Genomic DNA, 20622 nt, shown 5'->3' on the forward strand with positions numbered 1-20622 from the left:
TGTAATGACTTGGCAGACATTAAAATTTTACTGCACACTACTCTGTCTGAAATATTGGGTGAGCAAATGGGTGTAACTGAGGAAATGATATTTTGAGCTGTGATACACAACTGGAATTGCCAAGACACAGTAATGCCTTGCTGAGTTTAATTCTGGTGGCTGACAAAAAAAAAACTAGAAAATGGAAATCCAAGTCTAAACTAACCATACTAGAAGCAATGAATATAGTAACAGAGATAAAAGCACTGGAAGCAGGATCTTTAGTAAAGGGTAGGAGCAAATTACATAGCAAAATGGGAATTGTGGGAACAATGAGGTTTAAGGGAAGGCAGGAATTAAATGAACTATGTAATGTTTGCCAATCAGTGACTGTACAGAACACTAGTAAAACCAATAGTGCTGATCCAGGAAGCCAACACAACTCATAAACAAAAAAATTTCCGTTGTGGTTAAATCCAAGGCACACACTATAACCATAAAAACAAGAATATTTTATTGAAAGTTAAGCGCTTTTGTCCCTATTACATAAGAGACTTCTTTTTATGGTCATAGTGCGTGCCTTGGATTTAACCACAACTGGAAGTTGTTTGTTTATTAGTGACTGTATAGAAGATTATATGTGGTGTATAATGTTTTCAACTGAAAATATGTCAATATGGTTTGTTTTCATTTATACAAATGTATGACTGCCTGTGCCATAACTGATAATTCAATAAAGATGTTTCTTGTTTAAAAAACAGTTACTGCCAGGGACTGGTATACTGTATGAATTACACTGGACAACAAGGTCAAAGCTTATTTTTAAAAGCAACCACTCTGATTAAGAACAGAGCATTTTAACAAAATCCTTGGCTAGAAAATGCATGCCTAGGCAGTACATGTTGATCTTTTAACTATTCAAGAAAATTGGGTTTGCCTGGCACATAAGGATCTATGCTGTTAACAACCTGTAATCAAAAGTACAGGGCTTAAATCCTTCCACCTCAATTTGCCTACTGTGAGATTTTGACTAAGTTACTCAGACAGTGCTCCTGGGTTGCCTAGGAAAATGGACACTTTGTCCAGTGAGTTTACCTGACTAACAAATAAATTAAAGAAGATGGTATTTAAAGTGTATTCCTTTTTGGACATGTGTTCTTCAGTTATGTTTGGCTTTGGACAGCACAGTGGTGCAGCAATAGCGTTGTCGCCTCACAGCAAGAGGTTCTCTGGTTCGATTCTTGGCTGGGGTGCCTTCTGTGCAGAGTCTGCATGTCCTCCCTGTGTTCGTGTGGGTTTCCTCTGGGTGCTCCGGTTTCCTCCCATTTTCAAAGACATGTATCTGGAGCATTTCTCCAAAGGCCTCCGCTGAAAATTGGCTTTGTTCCAAGTCAGACTTTCCCGGTTAACAAACGTTAAATAAATGAAAATAAAATAAATTTGTCCAGAATTCTTGAGCAAAGAAGCATTTTGGTATGTCACTGTTTGGCAAATTGCTGCTTATTGCAGTCACTAAATAATGACAGTCATGTGAGCTTCAGATTTTGGGTCCTTCTGAAAATGACTGCTCATTCATTGCTTGCAATTCTGATAATTTTCTATGTATGTTAGAAAAATAATTAAAATCTCTTCCTGTTTTTAGAGTCTTTCTCCCTGATTCTTAAGATAAGAGGTTGGAAGGGCATGGGGTGCAATGGGTTGCTTTATATGGTTCTCATAGCAGCGCGTTGAAATTCAAGTTTTCATCATTATTTATGTACTTGTTCATTCATTTTATCTAAACAAACATCTGAATGTACACAGTGATAATCACATGTGTGTGTGTGTGTGTGTGTGTCTGTGTGTGTGTGTGTGTGTGTGTGTGTGTGTGTGTGTGTGTGTGTGTGTGTGTGAATGTGTGTGTGCACGCGTGCGCGTGTATGAGTGTGCATGCCACATGTGTGTAAATATGTAGTTCCTGTATCCCAGCGTAGTCATGGTGCAAAGGAAGGAACTGATTGTAGTAAACAGGAATATCATTGTCATCATCATATGAACCATGTTGTTTGGGTACAGTACCTGGTTTCCTTGTTTTGTTTACTGTTGACAGTGTATTTACTACTTGGCTGTGAATAAATAAGACATTGTGAAGTCCATGAGTTTAATGTTAAAATATTATCTATGAATGCATTTTATTTTGACTTCCTTTTTGCGGGCCCACGAGTGAAAATGAACTGTGACAGGTTACAAAATTTATCTGGTATTTAGTGCAGATGACTAAAGCTATGAGATGTCAATGAGCTACTTCTGTATGCAGGGTTTGATTCTCTCAGCCTTCATTTGTCTTGTATATGAGTTTGACAAAGTCATTTTACCAGACAGTGTCCAGTAGGCTGTCCCATACTATTAGTATATGTGTTACACATTTTTCTTTTGAATTCCTGCATCCTTCAGATAGGCACTACTTAGAGTTTCATTATATATTAGTTGACTATGAATCTTAACATGTCTCTTGTAGTTTAATGGATTGCCAAATGTATTTTCAAAGGAAGATGTTTACTTTTGTTAATAATAAGTTTGTTTTCAATGTGAGAGTGTTTTGTTCATAAAATGGCCATCTGTGTTTTACAGTAAACATTTTAATTAAAGTTTTAAATTAAATTAAAATTTCTGTGATTGTTGTAAAACAAAAAAATAGTATGCACACTGGTAGGACTGAACAGTGTTTTATAGCAACTGGGGCGAAACAGCCAAGCAATGTAATATTGGTATAGCTGGGGAGGGGACCCAGTCCATTATCCTGTTTATTGCATCATTTGATGATAATCTGGTTCTGCCCTTTGCAGACTGTTTATTTATATCCATTTATGTTGTCCAGTCTCATTGTGTCTCTTGTAGAGTTAACCCTTATTTCCTAAAAACTTTGCATGGTTAGAGTGCACCATACAGAGACACTGTCTGAAGCGAAATATGTGTGCAGACTTTAGCCGTCTGTCAGGTTCATGCTGTCAATGAGAAGTACACAATTTAACATCCATGTCAAATGCTGCACTGTTGGGATGACATGGATGAATGGTGGCTCTAAACCTCTGTGTGATGAGTAGAGAGTTCCATCTATGAATCATGAACTGTCTGTTATCTTTGAGGGCATCTGCTGAGAAACACAAATGAGTGCACATGAGATGGTATATGCACTCCCTAATTTTATGTATTCGGTTTCTGTTAAAGCAACAGCCTTAATGCAATAGCTGCTGAAAAGTTAATAAAGTATTAAGGCTCCACAGATAAAACAAGCTGCCAACAAAATCAGTTATTTGTTAATCTGTATTCCTTTAGTAAATTCTTTTAGCATGTTTCATTATGATGTGTTATTTAGCAGTGCTCTGTTTTTCAGCATTCTGGTGTTTCTTTATAACTAGTTAAATATCATTTTATTCCAAACCTATTCCCAACATCTAGCCATCACCACAGGAACCTAGTGCACAATCAGTTACTGGTATGATGGAGCTGCAGCATCCTATTAAAAGTTAGTAAGGCATAGAATAGTGTTTAAAGCAATATCCCTCAAACAGTACATGACCTGTAAGTAACCGCACTAACATTGTGAATGACTATGAAGGATAAAGGGGCACGACTCATCCTACAGCCTGATCCCTTCTGGTACTTTACCATAAGGAAAGCATCAAACTAAGCTCTGATGTTGCTGCTTAAAACAGAGTTTATGATGTGTTACACACTGAGAAGTATTCAACAAGAGATTACATAGCAGACCATGTGTGTCTAACCCACTATAATGGAGAATATAAATCTGGTCAGAGCAACACAATAACAGCCTCATGCCTCAATACCCTAAATCGTATTTTCTACAGGAAGAAAATGAAAACATCTATTTTGCTGTTCTATAAAAATAAGACACAACAAAGTAAGATTATTTAGCTAAAATATCACACCCAGGTATACAGTAATAAAGCCATGATGACTTCTTGTGTCCTTGCTGGCATCCTGGCTATGAAGTAGATCTCTATATGTCCTTTTCCATCTCCTGGGCATTGAGATTGGTGACCATCATCATTTCCATGACCACTATGCCTTCCCATATGTAAGTGTAGTCTCTCAGGCAATAGCTCAATGAAAGCTATCATTATAGGGTTGGTGTGTGCATCTCAGACTCATCCTCAGATTGTATGATGCATTCCTTAATCCAAAGGTTTGTAGATGTATGCAGCCAGCTCTACCAACCCCCCACCCCCTCCCCGAATGAGCAATTCCATTCTCTATGCCATTTCAATCAAGAGTCCAACCTGATAGTGGAACTTGGGTCATTCAGGCTGTAGTCAGTCAAGGATTTTTCCCCTATTGTGCACTGGAACTAGTTATCCTTGGATGGATTAAAGTCATCACAAAATCAATCTACTGAGGCTTGAGCAAATACTGGCACATGTCACTGTACATTCATCACATAATCCCTTGCTTTCTCCTCTCATCTTTTTGGTGAGAACAGATTAAAGTTTGCCCCTTTTTGTAAAACCCAAGATGAGACATCTGCATTGGCATTGTTATTCCCACTGTGGTGCTGCACTGACATATATGCTTGCAACCCAAAGCTCCATCTTAGCAACTTGGCATTTTGCTGGCTGGCTCTGTGTAACCATGTTAGGGGATTGTGATCTGTACCTACAGTGAATTTTCTTACATACAGATAAGGCTGAAGTTTCTGCAGTGCCCACACTATGGCTAGACATTCCTTTTCTACAGCTGCATAGCATTCCTCCCTGGGTTGGAGCCTACAACTGAGATAAACCACTGGGTTCTCTTCTCCCTCTGAAATAATCTGGCTAATTACAGCCCCTCTACCATGGTATGAAGCATCTACCTGCACAACAAATTCTTTGCTGTAACCTGGACTGGCTAACACAGGGGTCCTCCTAAAGCTTCTTTAAGCTTCTGGAATGCCTGCTCACATGCTGTGGTCCACACTACCTTATCTGGCCTGCTCTTCCTTGTTAGGTCTGTGAGGGGAGCAGCTATGGTATTATAACTGGGAACAAACTTTCTGTTGTACCCTGCTGTCCCTAAGAATGCCCTCACCTGCTTTTTGGTAACAGGTGCAGGCCATGCCTGAATGGCTTGCACTTTAGCAGGTTCTGGCCTAATCTTACCACTCCCCACTCTATGTCCCAGGTAGGAGTCCTCTGCCATATCCACTTGACATTTGCTGGGCTTAATAGTCAACCCTGCCCTCTGTAGTCTGCCCAGCACCTCCCTGACATGTTGAAGGTGCTCTTGTCAGGAATGGCTGTAGATGGCAATATCATCTAGATAAGCAAGGGCAAACCCTCCTGCTCCTGCTAGGACATGATCTACCAGCCTCTGGAAAGTTGCTGGGGCATATTTCATCCCAAAGGGCATCTATTTGAACTCATGCAAGCCAAAAGGTGTCACAAAGGCTGACTTCTCTTTAGCACTGGGAGTCAAGGGCACCTGCCAGTAACCCTTGGTAAGATCAATGGTGGTAAGATACTTTGCCCCACCCAGCTGCTCTAGGGCCTCATCTGTCCTAGGCATGGGGTAAGCATCTGACTCTGTGTGACTATGTAATTTCCTGTAGTCCACAGAGAACCTGGTGCTACCATCCATCTTTGGCACCAGCACCACTTGGGAGGCCCAGGGACTGTTGGACTCTTGATTTACCCCTAGTTCCAACATCTCCTGTATCTTCTCCCTCAGAGTCTGTTTGACTCTCTCAGGCAACCTATAAGGGGCCTGCCTAATAGCCCTCTGGGGTCCTGTATCCACCTGGTGCTGCACTAGGTGGGTGCACCCTGGTTTTCCAGTGAACACCTCCCCAAACACCTGTAACACTGCTCTGATTTCTCGAACCTGGGTAGGAGATAGCTGCTGTGACATTGCTACCCCTTCCACTGAGGTGTCAATCCGAGCCTCACTGAGGAGATCAGTCACCAGATCTCCATCCGACTCCTCCTGCAAGCTACTGCAATTACTCAGCACAATGGCCTCCCCTATCGTGGTAAAGTTTCATCATGTTACCAATGTACAGCTTGTGCCCTTGCCTCCTGCCTAGCAGTTCCACCATGTAGTTAACATCACTTACCTTTCTTACCACCTTGTAGGGTCCCTCTCAAGCTGCTTGCAGCTTGTTGTGTCTGACAGGAATGAGAACCATTACCTGCTGCCATACAGCATATTCTCTAGCTCGAGCATTTCTGTCATACCATGCCTTTTTCTGTTGTTGGGCTTCTGCCAGGTTCTCCTGGACCAAACCTATGAGCTCCATGAGCCTTGTCCTGAGGGTTAGGACATATGCCACAACAGACTCCTTGTGAAATTCACACTAACCTCCCCACTCATCTTCAATTCAATCTAGAGGTTCCCTCACCCTATGCCCATACAGCAACTCAAAGGGAGAAAAACCTGTGGATTCCTGGGGAACCTTTCTGTAACCAAACAACAAATGGGGCAAACATTTGTCCCACTCCCTCTTAAACTGGTCTGCAAATGCCCGTAGTATGGGCTTGAGTGTAGAGTTTAACCTTTCAACAAAACCATTAGTCTGGGGATGGTAGGGGGTGGTCTTCTGGTGCTTCACCTTACAGTACTTCCACAGACAAGCTAGCAAGTCTGACATGAAATTGGCACCTCTGTCAGTCAGTATTTCTTTTGGGAAACCTACCCTGCTGAAAATCTCTAACAAAGCATTTGCAACCTTTTCTGCCTCAATGGAGGACAAAAACACTGCCTCAGGTTATCTTGTAGCATAATCTACTACCACTAGGCTATACTTTTTCCCTGTGGAACTTGGGGTAATCAGAGGCCCCACAATATCCATAGCTACCCTCTGAAATGGCTCCTCAATCACAGGCAAAGGCATCAAAGGAGCTCTCACCTTGTCTCCTGCCTTGCCTACCTTTTGGCACTGCTCACAGGTCCTGCAGTACCCTGTTACATCTCTGGAAATTCCTGGCCAATAAAAGTTCTGCATAATATGTCTCTTTGTATGTTTTATGCCCATATGACCTGCAAAGGGAATATCATGGGCTATGGCTAGAAGCGCCAGATGGAAGGATCTAGGCACTACCAACTGCTGTATTCTCTCACCTTCTAGCCCTCCTTCAGGGGTCCACTCTCTATACAGTAACCCTTTGTCCCAGTATACAGATTCCCCCTTCCCTTGAGAATCAGGCGCCTTACTAGCTACCTGCCTCAGGCCTTGCAATGTAGGGTCTAAGAGCTGTGCCTGTCTCAACTCTCTCTTTGTAACCCTTCCCAGCTCCCCTTCTACAGATAGTCTGGCATCCTCTGACAGCAGTGCCTCGCTCTCAGCCTGGGTACTACTACTCACCTCTACCTTTGCAGTCACTCTGTCCAAGGGAACATCAGTACCCACAAGCAGCTGTGGCTCACCTCAAGTGTCACTGCTACAGAGTAGCTCCCTCCCTGAAGTAACCACCTCACCAGTCCTGGCTGCAAGTGTACGGTCTGATTGGGTCTTTCCCAGGCTACCAGACTCACATGCTTGTCTCCAAGCCTGACTGTGTGTAACTGCATGAGAACATGGTACTGCCTCATCAAACTCCTTCCCTATCAGAACATCTGCAAGGTGGTAGTTCGGTACACCTGTTGTGATAACCTACTATTGCCATTTTGTCTTTCCCACTTACTGGCTCCCTCACCTTTTGTTACCCACCTTGCCTCTGTGGACATCTGTATGCCACATGGCCCCACTGGTTGCATTCAAAATTTAACCCTAGGTCCTGGACGTGTACCTGGACTAGTGGCTTCCCTGCTACTGGCAGATTCTGTTGGGACAGTCTGGGCTGCCCACCATGGGTTCCTTTAGACCCATGAGCAGTACTGGGGGTCCCTTTCCTGTGCAGGGATGCCCTGCTTGCTAAGTATAGGTCTCCCTTCTTCCCCAACTCCTATGAAGTAGCAGATTGTCTATCAGTTAACCAGATCCTCATGTCCTCGGGCAAAGTGCTAAGGGCTTTTTCCCTCACAAAAAGGTCTGCCAGCCCTTCAAAAGTGGTGACCTGACATCCACTCACCCACCTATGAAAATAAGTGCTCAGTTCAGCAACATATTCACACACAGTTTCATCTGCCTTGTGTCTATGCTCACGAAACTTTTTCCTACAAGTTTCAGGTGTTAGCTAAAAAATTCTAACAAGCGGTTCTTAACAACAGTATAATCAAAACATTCATGATCAGCAAGTTTAGACAACACAGTTACAGATTTACCATGCAGTAATGGGGTCAGGAACCGTACCCAGAGCCTTTGGTCAACATCATACTGTTTACATACCCTCTCAAACATATGAATGAAACTATGAAAATTTTTTATTTTATTTATTTAACATTTCTAACCGGGAAAGTCCAACTTGTAATGAGCCAATTTTCAGTGGAGGCCCGGGGTGAAATGCTCCAAAGACATGTCTTTGTAATGTGGGAGGAAACTGGAGCACCTGGAGGAAACCCACTTGAAGGCAGGGAGGACATGCAGACTCCGCACAGAAGGCACCCCAGCTGAGAATCGAATCAGAGAACCTCTTGCTGTGAGGCAACAATGCTACCACTGCACCACTGCACCATTCTCTGTAACCCCTCTGTAAACTGAGGAAGAACTTTACTGACCTTTTGTGCTTCTGAGGTCCAGTTACTCCCTTACCCATTACCTCCATGACTCTGGTGAAGAGTCAGCATCTCCTTTTCATGCTGCCTCTGCCACTCCTTTTCCACAGCTTCCATTTCCAAATCCCTGGCCTCCAACTCAAGTCTCTTTAGCTCCAGATGGATTTTTAAGTCCTCTGAACAAAGGTTGAGCTGTCCATTCCCTGAGTGTTGTACATCTCCACGGCCAGTCTGATCATCCTCTTGGTTGCTGTTTTCTGATGCAGCTATGACCAAAGCTGCAATCATGTCTGCCTTAATCAGGTTTCCATGCACCAGTCCCCTAGCCTGGCACATCTCAGCCAGCTGGCTCCTTGTCAGCTTTCGGTACTCCTCTGCTGACATACTTGCCTGGTCTCCCTGACTAAGCTAACAGAAGAACTAAAACAATTTTGATCTGAACTCTGAGTATTCACTGCATGGCTGATTTATAGTACAAAACACCTTCAGAAATCACTGTACACAAGCTACTGGAATTCACACTAGCCACACCACTACAAGCCAATTAGTATTTACCAACCAATTAATATGTGGTGTGAATATCCCATCAATGCCAAACAATTAATATGTGATGCCTGTGCACTGGTCCAGCAATCAAGGAGCCTCAATCCTCACCACTAATACCAGTGAGGGGCATCCACATAGTGGAGGATAACAAATACACAGACAGAAAAGTACAATGTCCCTTAAGAGCACACAGAGACCACAGTCCGTCTGGGGCTGATTTCTCCCTTTCTCTCCAGATCTCCAATAAGACTCCCCACTGGCACAGCTATAGGGTCCAGATCTCAGCCTAGTGGGCAAGCTAAAACCTCCAGAACCCTCTCTGTCCAACCAGTGCTTTGTGTCCCTGCCCAAGCAGCTGACACACACACACTTTGAGATATGAGTTATATACAAACACACATATACTCCTGGGGAAGGCTGGCACAGATTCTACAGCTGTGCCCCCTTTCTGCCCAGTCTAAAAGGAGGTATCAGCTGTCCCCACCCAATAATATCAGCTACTAAAAAGGCCCTTAATAAAGGGTGTCCAGTTATTACTGTGCAATATTATTATCCAAATGGTAAATATGACTGAACAGTAAAGCTTATTGGAGTGACTTGGATAGTATCACTATATACATGCAGTGTACTATAGAGCTTAAATTATCTCTACACAAAACAGCCACAGCTGAAAGGTATTAAACATATTTAAGAATAAATAATAAAAACACAAGACAATACTTCTTACTACACAGTGCTAGTCAAGAGTTCAGAGATCACAGTGAAATGCTTAAAATAATAGAGCAGAAAAGTTATGACATCAATGTTGTTGTTGTTCTTCTTCTTCTTTTGGCTTTTCCCGGTTAGGGGTTGCCACAGCGGAACTCTGGTCTGCTAATGATTGGCAGTAGTTTTTATGGTGCTGAGGAGCCAGCCTGACGCACAACCTTCAACTAAGGCACGCCCATTCATGCATGTCTTTTGAACGGCACTCGATCGTGGGGAGGACATGCAGACTCCACACAGAAGGTGCTCCAGCTGAGAATCAAACAGGAGAACCTCTTTCTGTGAGACAACAACATTACCGCTGCACCACAGCGGTGTAATACAGCAAAAAAAATCTAATCTTCCTATTTCCTAGCTATATCTAAGAGAAAACACAGTTCTATATAATAAACTTACATATAGAGCAAAGCAGTGCTGGTGATGTTGGATGTTCTGAAGACAAATGATAAATGCTCTGAGTCTCTCTCCTTAAATTGATAACACAGTGCTGCTTCACATTACATCATTCTTAACAATTTTCTGGCTAACAGAAACTCAGAGGTTAATATCCCTTTTGATTTTGCAGCTGGTCTGGAAGCCAGAGCAATAAAATAAATTATACATGTAAATTCTAGCCATTAACTCCAGTTTCAAAACAAAAGCAAGAATTCCTTCATCCAGACATCTCGGATCTGAGCCCTGAGAGCAAAGACAGTCATGAAATGCTTGACTTAGCTTTCTTACAGCAGAGTGCACTGTTGTTACATTTTGCAGTTCCACATTTAACACCATTTTCTTCCATTTAAGAGAACAAGCATGTGGCTTATATTAATATTTACAAATGACAGAGTTATCTACAAAATTCTATCTGGCTAGACTGGCAGCCTTCGCATATCTTCACAATATCATTTAGCCTGGATGGTACTGAAGTATTGAGGTGTATTTGCTACCATAATTCTCGGTGCTCAAGAATAATGCCCCAAAGACCACCCTGAGGACTCCGTTCAACTCTCTCAAGTACAGAAAAAAGAAAACAATGGTTCATATTATCTTTGATATGTTTATGCAGAGCGTTAGTGTTCTTTTCTATATTTATTTCATAAATATGCTCATAAATATGTTCTCTTAATTTCCACTCTGTCTTACCAATATAGGATCTATTGCATAATTTACACCTATAAATCTATGAACCTATGAACATGATGCAATATAGACCACATCATAGGTATTCCAGTTAAATTGCCCAGTGACCTGAAAACTTTTAGATCCTACCTGTACAGTGTCCCCTGTGTGTATATATTGATACTGACTGCAAGCTCCACATTTAGCCATTCTGCCCCCACTACTTTTTTTATCGTTAGCTATATTATCAAAAATATCCTTGAAACTAGTACTCCTTTTGTACACTATTCTATGATATCCAGCCAGTTTTACGCCTACATCTCTATCATTTTGTGGAGGCAGAATCTCTCTGACAGGTAAGAGAGAGACTGGATATCACCACATGCAAATATGGCAGACTCTACACATGCCATATGTAAATTAGCCATGTGCTCTGTACCAGAGACGTACACAATGATCAGAATAGCAACATTGATTCAAAGACAAGTGCTACAGTACTATTTTATGTAGTACACTACATGAATGGGCGTGCCTTCGTTGAAGGTTGGGTGTCGAGCTGGCACCTTGGCACCGTTAAAAAAAAAAAATCTACTGCCAATCATTAGCTGACCGGAGTTCCGCTGTGGCGACCCCTAACCGGGAAAAGCCAAAAGAAAAACAACAACAACTAAAGTCAGAATACAGTAGATTCACAGTGTGTATCCACTGCTGTCTATGCTAGCAGTACGCCTGTTAGAACAGGTAAATAGTGCAATGCTACACTGGCATGAGTGTGTGTGTGTGTGTGTGTGTGTGTGTGTGTGTGTGTGTGTGTGTGTGTGTGTGTGTGTGTGTGTGTGTGTGTGTGTGTGTGTGCATGTGTGCGTGTGTGTGTGTGTTTAGGGGCTGTGAGTAAGATGAGTGAGACTGTATGGAGCTGTGCATATGTGTGACTATCCTGGTGTACATACAAATATGTATGTACAAATATGTATGTGTGTATGAATGTCTGTGTATGTGTTTGTGTCAGTCTCTCTGTCTGTCAGACTGTGGGGGGTCTATGCTGTGGAAACACAATCTAAATAATCCACTCTCTTTTACATTGTTATTATGGAATACATGTTTTTAAGCCTCACTTATATGAGAAAGACCATATATTTAACTATATATAGTGATAGAACTGTTTAAGATTTCTTGTTCTTTCTTCTCAATGCTAATAACTTTAGCTACACATGAATCACAATGATGTTATATTTTTATTTACTCCTTAATGCAATTTGATTTTGTTGCATATGTATTGATTTTAGTTTGTATGCCTTTGTGCAATGCTTTTCTCTTCTTGACTTCTTTGCCTGGGCTGTACTTGAAAAAAAAACACTGTACCAACTCAGTTAACAAATGATAAACAAATAAAATAAATGAATGCAGTTGTTCAGCTGCATTAAGTACTTGAGTCAGATAAATGTCAATGAGTCTGTAATGAGTTTTTGCTCAATGTGATTCATTTATGTCTCTGAATTGCTTATTAGCACAGAAACATTACTAGAGATCATTGTCAAAGCACTATTAGCCCTATGACAATATTTTTTTTCAAATCTCCTCCTATATACTGTAATACTATCTTTATTTAATTTTCTCAGCCACATCACTCCTAATAAATCAAAATTCGTAATGTACCACATGCGATTTTCAGGGTCTATATTACATAATCGAAAACCCATTTGAGCGAACACCACACAGACACACATAGCCCGAACCGCAAATATGCCAAACCCCCTAAACTGCAAAATTACAAATCTCAAATCGTCATAGTCGGCCAACACCACCGCACACTACATAATACATACCCAAACATAATAAATAAAACACATACATACAATAACCAAACCCTGCTTCTAACCCTACAGTAAACCTTACATACATTACTATCTATGCACTTACCTTAACCCGCACCCTAACTCTAAGGTCTATTAACTATCGCACACTTTCCTTACAGACATATACCCAAACAAAACAAATAATCCACACACATACACTTATCAAAACCCTACTTCTAACCCTACACTAAACCTTACATACATTACCTATCTATGCACTTACCTTAACCCGCATCCTAACCCTAAAGTCCGTAACTATCACACACTTACCTTATGGAGCTATACCGCAGATGGGCCAACCATGACACTTCGACATTTCGTGTTTCTCAGTTTTGAACGTTCATCGTTACTGTAAGTTCACGCTATACGTGTCGGTGTTGTGGTGTTCACTCAAACGGATTTTCGATCTCGTAATATAGACCCCGATTTTCATCTTTTCAGAACTGCATACACTGATACAATCTGTTGTGCATTCTTCTGGCTGCTTTGACTATCTACTTAACAGAAACAATGTCAGATATCAGTGATGCTTTTCATTTTTATTTTGTAGATAACCTTTGTTCCGATGGCTGAGGCAGAGTCTGAGTTCTTGCTTTCACATAAGCTTTTAGCTTCCAGCAGTGCCACAGAAACTGAACTACCTCGCAAGAACAGGTATGTAACTACAAGTAAAAACTCAAATCACCAATACATGCTGCAAATTAACTGCAGATATTGATTATATGAGAGGACACAGTGCATGAATATGTTTTTTATATTAGCATATTTCAAACATGGATATTTCATATTTGGTAAAACTCATAGTATGTTCATAAAAGCTAGGTGGTCACATCACCTAAAAATACTAAACCTTAGATTATTTCTGTAATATAAATCTAATCAAGATTTCAGTGTGCTGTGAGTGCATGTGTGTGTGTGTGTGTGTGTGTGTGTGTGTGTGTGTGTGTGTGTGTGCATGCTCATGCACACACACACACACACACACACACACACACACACACACACATAAATATTTATTATATGTACATTTTCCACATGGCTGCAATTGAATGGCCGAGCCTTGAACCACATGTAAGGATGCCCAATCACTGATTATTGCACTAGGACAAAAACAAAGTTATCTTTATATAAAATGAATAAGAAGCTGTGTTTTAACATCAAAATTATAAACCACCATAAGTCATAAAGATTAATCAAAAATAATAAATAACCATTTCTTTATTAGCCTGCACTGCTGATATAGAGGGATAAAAATATGAGTATGGCCCAGGCATACCTCTCAACTGTCCCTGATTTTCAGGGGCATCCCTGATTTTGACTCAGATTTTAACTCTGTCACTCTTAATCCCTCCTAAAACTAGTGACTTTTGGAGGAAAGGTGGTGAATTACACTTAATGAATAATGACAATAATTATACTTCAGAAAATGTGTATTAATTCATATGCTCTGATTCTGTCAATGTTTCAAGTTAATAGCACTAATATTTTAAAGGTGTCCCTGATTGTTCCTGATTTTTTCTTGACTTGTCACTGATTCTGTTGAAATTCGTCCCCAGTTGGTTGAGAGGTCTTCCCAGGCAATGTGAGTTTTAATAGTTCAGACACTTCAAGATACAGGCAAGGGATGATGGGTATACCATTCCGGGGGGAGGGTCACTGGTCTCAGTCTAGCTCATCCCACTTCTCTGCTAGTTGACACATCCCCAATTAGTGGGCACAGTCTGGTCATGAGCAGAGGGCTGGACCATAAGTAGACATGGGCATGACCACCCAAGTGAGTGACAGCAGCCCTTGTCAGGCATGCATGGAGGAGCACACAATAACATTATGTAGAGGTGTAGGTGGTCCTTGCAATGATGCATGTTTCCACTTCACCATCAGAAGAGGTCCAGTTAAAAATGAATATTGTCATTGCTGGGACGCAAGAGAGAGCACAAACTCCATGATGACTGGATGATGGCGCCTGTGACAGTTCGCACCCTAGGGGGTCTGGGAGGATTCCGCTCACATATAGAAATAAAATGAGCTCAAGTACGATCGAGGAAGGCAAGATGGCCAGTAAATGAGGGGAGGCACAGAAAAAATAATAACTTTATTATTAAACAAAAAATTAACTTTAAAGTACATACTGCCATGTTGGTTAATGAAAATAGTTTAAGATAATAATGCATAATTGTTATATTTGTTCTTTTTTAGTTAAAATCATAAGACATAGTGCTGTTCTACAAGGCTCTTCTGCACACTGGATTAAACATCCTAATATACTGCAGGAATTGACCTTCCTGACCCATTACTGCAAACTACTTTTTCAAACAAAAATGCATCAACTCCATCACAACAAACAAATACAATAAAATTTCATTAAAACTAGACAATCATAGAATGTATGACATGTCATTTAAAATTATTATTGAAACCCATCTTTAAATTAAATTAGTATTTAAAGTCATCTTGAATGATCAGATATCAGTAAAAATGTTCATTTACAATATTGATGGAATGCAATAATATAGATTGTTTTTATGATCAGAGTTAAGGAATATGAGTCAAGATACAGACATGAGATTAATAATGTGCCTCAGCATTCCAGATGTTTTAACAGGCAGAGCCAATAAGGGTTAAGAAGTGCTGGTATCAGCTGCATTTACCACAAGGTAAATGCACACACACACACACACACACACACACACACACACACACACACACACACACACACACACACACACACACACACACACACACACACACACGTGTGCATGTATATATATGTCTATCTAAAAATATATGTATCTATATGTTTATCTATGTAAATATATGTGCGTGTGTGTGCGTGTGTGTGTGTGTGTGTGTGTGTGTGTGTGTGTGTGTGTGTGTGTGTGTGTGTGTGTGTGTCTGTACATGCATGCATACATATGTGTTCTGTGTGTGTACATATGTATATGTATATACATTTTAAAAGAAAGTAGCATTTGCAAGCTCAGAAAACTAGTTATGTCTAAAATTAGAATTTATGCACTAAAATAATGAAATATTTGCACCTGTCTTAAGAAGCTATTTTGCAAATCCAAAAGTTATGTTGTTGTACAACAGCATATTTTTCTGGGTCTGAAAAATGACAGCTATGACATTTCAAATGACACATTGAAGAAACAGTTGCATCTAAATTTGTATGCAAAACATTGAAAACTTGCAAGGTGTTAAGGATATTTTCTCTAATTTAAGCATATCCTTATGAGTCTGATTGCTGACTAGATTTGTTCAAAAATGTCAACAATGTCTCACGGATGCAAGCAAAAAAAAACATCAGTGTGTTTGGCTTAGAACATAATCCTACAACGTTTTTAAACAATCAGTTTTTGAGGGATCCAACTCATTGTCAGGATTTGAAAACTAGGGTTTCTTGTAAGTTTGAGAATGGTAAGTTGAACCGCCCCCCACAATTGTGGAAATGTTTTTTCATTTAGGATAAAATGCATATTATAGTTCAGAATTGGGGTCACATACAAATGCTTATATGCTACTTGCTAGCTGTTACTTGCTCTAATTGGCAAGTGCCCTAACTTCCACAAGCCAGACAGACTGATCCCAGTAAATTATGCATCCCTCCCACTACCTAACTCTACTTAATTACATAACCTTACCAAAACCCTAACTCTAATCCTAAAAACTCCCACTCAGTCCCCTACCATAGCCATAGGACTCCCATACTAAACCTATATCTCCACTTCCACCTCCCTAAACCCATTTCCATTCTCTCCCAATCACTAAAATAGCACTCCTACTCCCTAACCCTAAGTTCCCTTCACCATTCCTAAACCTAATCCCCCCTTCCTCTCACTAATCCTAAAGTGCCTGATTGTTCCCTAACCCTAAAGTTCCTCTCCTGTTCCCTAATCCTAAAACTCCCTTCCTGATCCCTAAAACTAAACCCCCCTTACCATGCCCTAAACTTAAAATTCCCCTCCTGCTCACTAACCCTAAACTCCCTTCCAGCCACCTAAACCTTAAACACCCAACACCAACTCCAACTTTCTATACCTAATGCCCCTTCATCCCAATCACTACCTAAAACTCCAGCCTGCACTCCCACCGCCATGGCTGCTGCACTAATGTTGCCTGAACTTGAATGCTTTTTTTTGGACAAGAGCAGCAGCTCCACTATCTCTCTCTCCTCATGGGTGTCACACAGTAATCAAGATTGAGCAGTACAGGCAGCCATGACAGCTACAATTTTCCCCAAGTCCCTGGGGCAAGGTAGTGGTATTCAAGCACCTGGGGCATGAGCAGCTACAGTACACCCTCGGAATTGCTGTATCTTACAGAATTCCCTTTTCTCTGAGGTAGCATATATAAGTAGCAGTAGCAGGGATGTGGGTGGGTGAGGGGACCCATATACCTCGTCAAAAAAAAAAACAAAAACAAAACATATAATAGTACTTTTCACATTTCACTGTAATTTCTACAGAATCATACTTAATTTTATGCACTTTTGGGACTCATACTGTTGAGTCTCAAAATCCCAATAGGACACAGTATTCATATATGAAGGTAACTGAAAAAAACATGCATTTTAAGCATGGTGTTTATTTATTATTTATTTTTATTTATTTTACATTTGTTGACCGGGCTAGTCTAACTGGATATATGTCCATTTTCAGTAGAGGCCCAAGGAGAAAAGCTCCGAGACAATAAAAGAAAAAAAGAAAATATTTTATAAAAATAGTCCACAAGAAAAAGTGGAAATACAAAATTATTACATAAGTATACAATTGATTGGCAGGAATATTATAGCAAACAGTTTTTTTTTTGGATACATATAGGAAAAAAAAACAAATTGTTCTTTTTCAGTTTATATATATATATATATATATATATATATATATATATATATATATATATATATACACATATATATATGAAAAACAAAAAATATATTAAAAGTACATAAATTCACACAGCACAGTAGGGAGGTACAAAATAAAAGAGAAAAAATGTTTAGTCAAGTCAAATATAGAAGGTAGAGAAGTCTCAGAAAAGTTTTCCAAGTTAAATACAGAGCTTGCTTTGGTGTTTTTCAGCAATTTACCTGCAAGCATTAGATAATTTTTTGATATGACTTTCTGAAAATGTTAACATCTGACGTAAAAGTGGACCATCACTTTCAAAGGATAAAAAAATTGCTGTATTACGATTCAGTTCAGTGTCAGATCTGCCAGTCTGAATTCAGCACCCTAATAAAACTTTAGCACTGTTGTACTTTGCACTGTCTGTTCCAAACTTTTTTCATTATCATTTTTGATTATCCACCATGAATAAAAGTAGCACAAAAGACTAAGTCCTGATAAGAACAGTTTCTCATCATGCAAGTCATGAAATCAAAAACTGATTGAGGTCATATAATTTAAAACTATTGCATTTTAATCTAACTCTACAACTATCATTAGACCAAAATACTCAGTTTATTAGAGATGCAGCATTGCCAAAGAAAATTATGCTGGGTGTCACTGAGCCCCACAAGTGCATGATGGGAGGGCACTAATAGACTCCTCATAGGAGGATTTTATTTTCTTGATTAGTCAGTAAGTCTGTATGCTTCATACAAAGTAGTTTTTCAAATAACATGATCCAGACTACTGTAATCTAAAGGTTTTTACTTTCAAGAATTGACACTTAAACATTGAGTCCTACATAGAAACAAATTCTGACTTCTGTCTGAAAATCATTCTACCAGAAATATCTGACTGTAGTCAATGCTATATTTTAGGTGGCCACTGTGGTGCAGCGGTTAGCGTTGCCACCTCACAGCAAGAGGTTTTCTGGTTAGATTCTCGGCTGGGCTGCCTTCTGTGCGGAGTCTGCATGTCCCCCCTGTGGTTGCATGGGTTTCCTCTGGGTGCTCCGGTTTCCTCCCACATCCCAAAGACATACAGTTGGATTGGACACTCTAAATTGGCCCTAGGTGTGAGTGTGTGCATGTGTGTGCCTTCTATGGAAGGTTGGGTGCTGGGCTGGCAACTCGACACTGTAAAACTCCACTGCCAATCATGAGCAGACAGATGATCCGCTGTGGCAACCCCTAACCGGGAAAAAGCCAGAAGAAAAAGAAGAAGTCAATGCTATATTTTATTTTTTATATGGATCAGGAGGTGGTGTATTGAAAATCCAAGGACAAAATGTTTAAAATTATTAAGGAATGGATCTATGCTGAAACATACATAAATACCTTAAACCTGGAAAGTTACTTGATATTTGCTTTGACAAGTACCTCAGTCTACCATCAAGGGTTTCCTGTGCACATCAACAGGATCCCACATTTTAGAAATGAAAGCCAACAAGGCTTAGCTGCAACAGAACAGAAATGTGCCTCCAAAGACAGCTAAACAAGTGCATTATTTACACAAAGAAAAAAAGAAAACTGGCATACATGAGGGTAACTAGAGTGGCAAACTGACAGGCAAATGCAGTTTTACTGGTGCAAGATTTTACACACATGGTTGCAGCTGAGCGTGTGTTCACGTGCTAGTCATTGTTCCTCCTCCTAGCTAGACAAAAGTACTCCTGGAGGTTATCTATTATCCTTGATTTGCCTCTTACTTCTCTGTTGGGACACACAGAGTACTTTCTGTGGTTAATTGCACATGCCCTATCCTCTGATGTATAGTGTCCTGCAGGACTCTGTTTTCAGGCCTCTTTGTTTCACTGTGTACATACTTCTACTTAATGATATCATTGGAGGGAGAGGTTTCAGTAATACTGCTTTTCTGATGATACTCAGTTGTACCACTCCTAACTTAAGGTTCCCTTAACATAGCCAAGTATGTCTTGATTCATTACAAGAATGCATTATGTCATCCTTAATTGGATGAGTTGTAGGCATTTTCGGCTCAATCAGGCTAAGACCAAACTACCAGCCATTGAGGATACCTTGCATCCCTCTAATGATCTTAACTAAGAAGTAATTTATGGCAACAATTGGCTGGAATTTATGTTGAAGGTGTGATATTGACAACTCGTTAATTATATGGCACTGGCTATCAGAAGTGGTCGCGTTCTCCTGTTATCAGCTAAAGAGGTTTATCATGACAGCATGTTGAAACTGTAGTTATGCACTTTTTCACTGGATTCCTGACTATAAACTTACCCAATGTAGCTGGCACGGAGTTCTAACATATGGTTGCTCACTGTTCCATATCAGTTTGTCATATTAATCCTGTATTGCAGTATGTGTACTGGCTACTGATCAGAACACATATTGTTTACAAGGTACTGGTCATAACTTTCTGTCCTGTTTACAAGAATTGCTACTACTACTGCTCAGCTCAGACTCCCTGTGTGATCTCTTAGGGGCTGTGAGTTTCACCTAAATACATTTACATTTTTCTGTATATAGATCTTTACTTTCTGTGGTCCAACTCTATGAAAGTTACTACTATGGTGGCTTTGACTGCCATATGCTGAAGACATTTAGGAAGTATCTAAAAACAGCACTTCCCCAAGTATTACAAATTCTTCTGCAGATATTCTACTTAATCACACACTGCTTTGTTACTTTGTACTTACTATGTTAAACATATATTTAGTTTTAGTCTTTTTTATTCTTTTATTCTTTTTCCCCCTTTATTTCTATGTAATTTGCTTCTTCCCTTTTCTAAAGATCCCACTTCCAGTTCCTTTATCTGTTTTACATTATTCAGTACTTCAAATACATTTGGTTTAGATTTTGATTCCCATTTTCTAATAATTGCTT

The 20622-nt window shown here is 40.1% G+C and overlaps 1 protein-coding gene across 3 annotated transcripts in view; it reads left to right on the forward strand.

The window, feature by feature from the left end:
- Positions 1-20622, forward strand: part of BSND (barttin CLCNK type accessory subunit beta) — a 216891-nt gene that overhangs the window by 25864 nt on the left and 170405 nt on the right. For all 3 annotated transcript variants that reach the window (XM_044085506.1, XM_044085504.1, XM_044085503.1), the window contains exon 2: positions 13426-13529. In XM_044085506.1, the coding sequence (XP_043941441.1) occupies positions 13426-13529 (104 nt within the window). The remainder of the gene's footprint in view (positions 1-13425; positions 13530-20622) is intronic.

This window comes from Protopterus annectens, chromosome 10.part0 (genome assembly GCF_019279795.1).
Source record: "Protopterus annectens isolate FY-2018-M chromosome 10.part0, PAN1.0, whole genome shotgun sequence".
Classification (NCBI taxonomy): Eukaryota; Metazoa; Chordata; order Ceratodontiformes; family Protopteridae; genus Protopterus; species Protopterus annectens.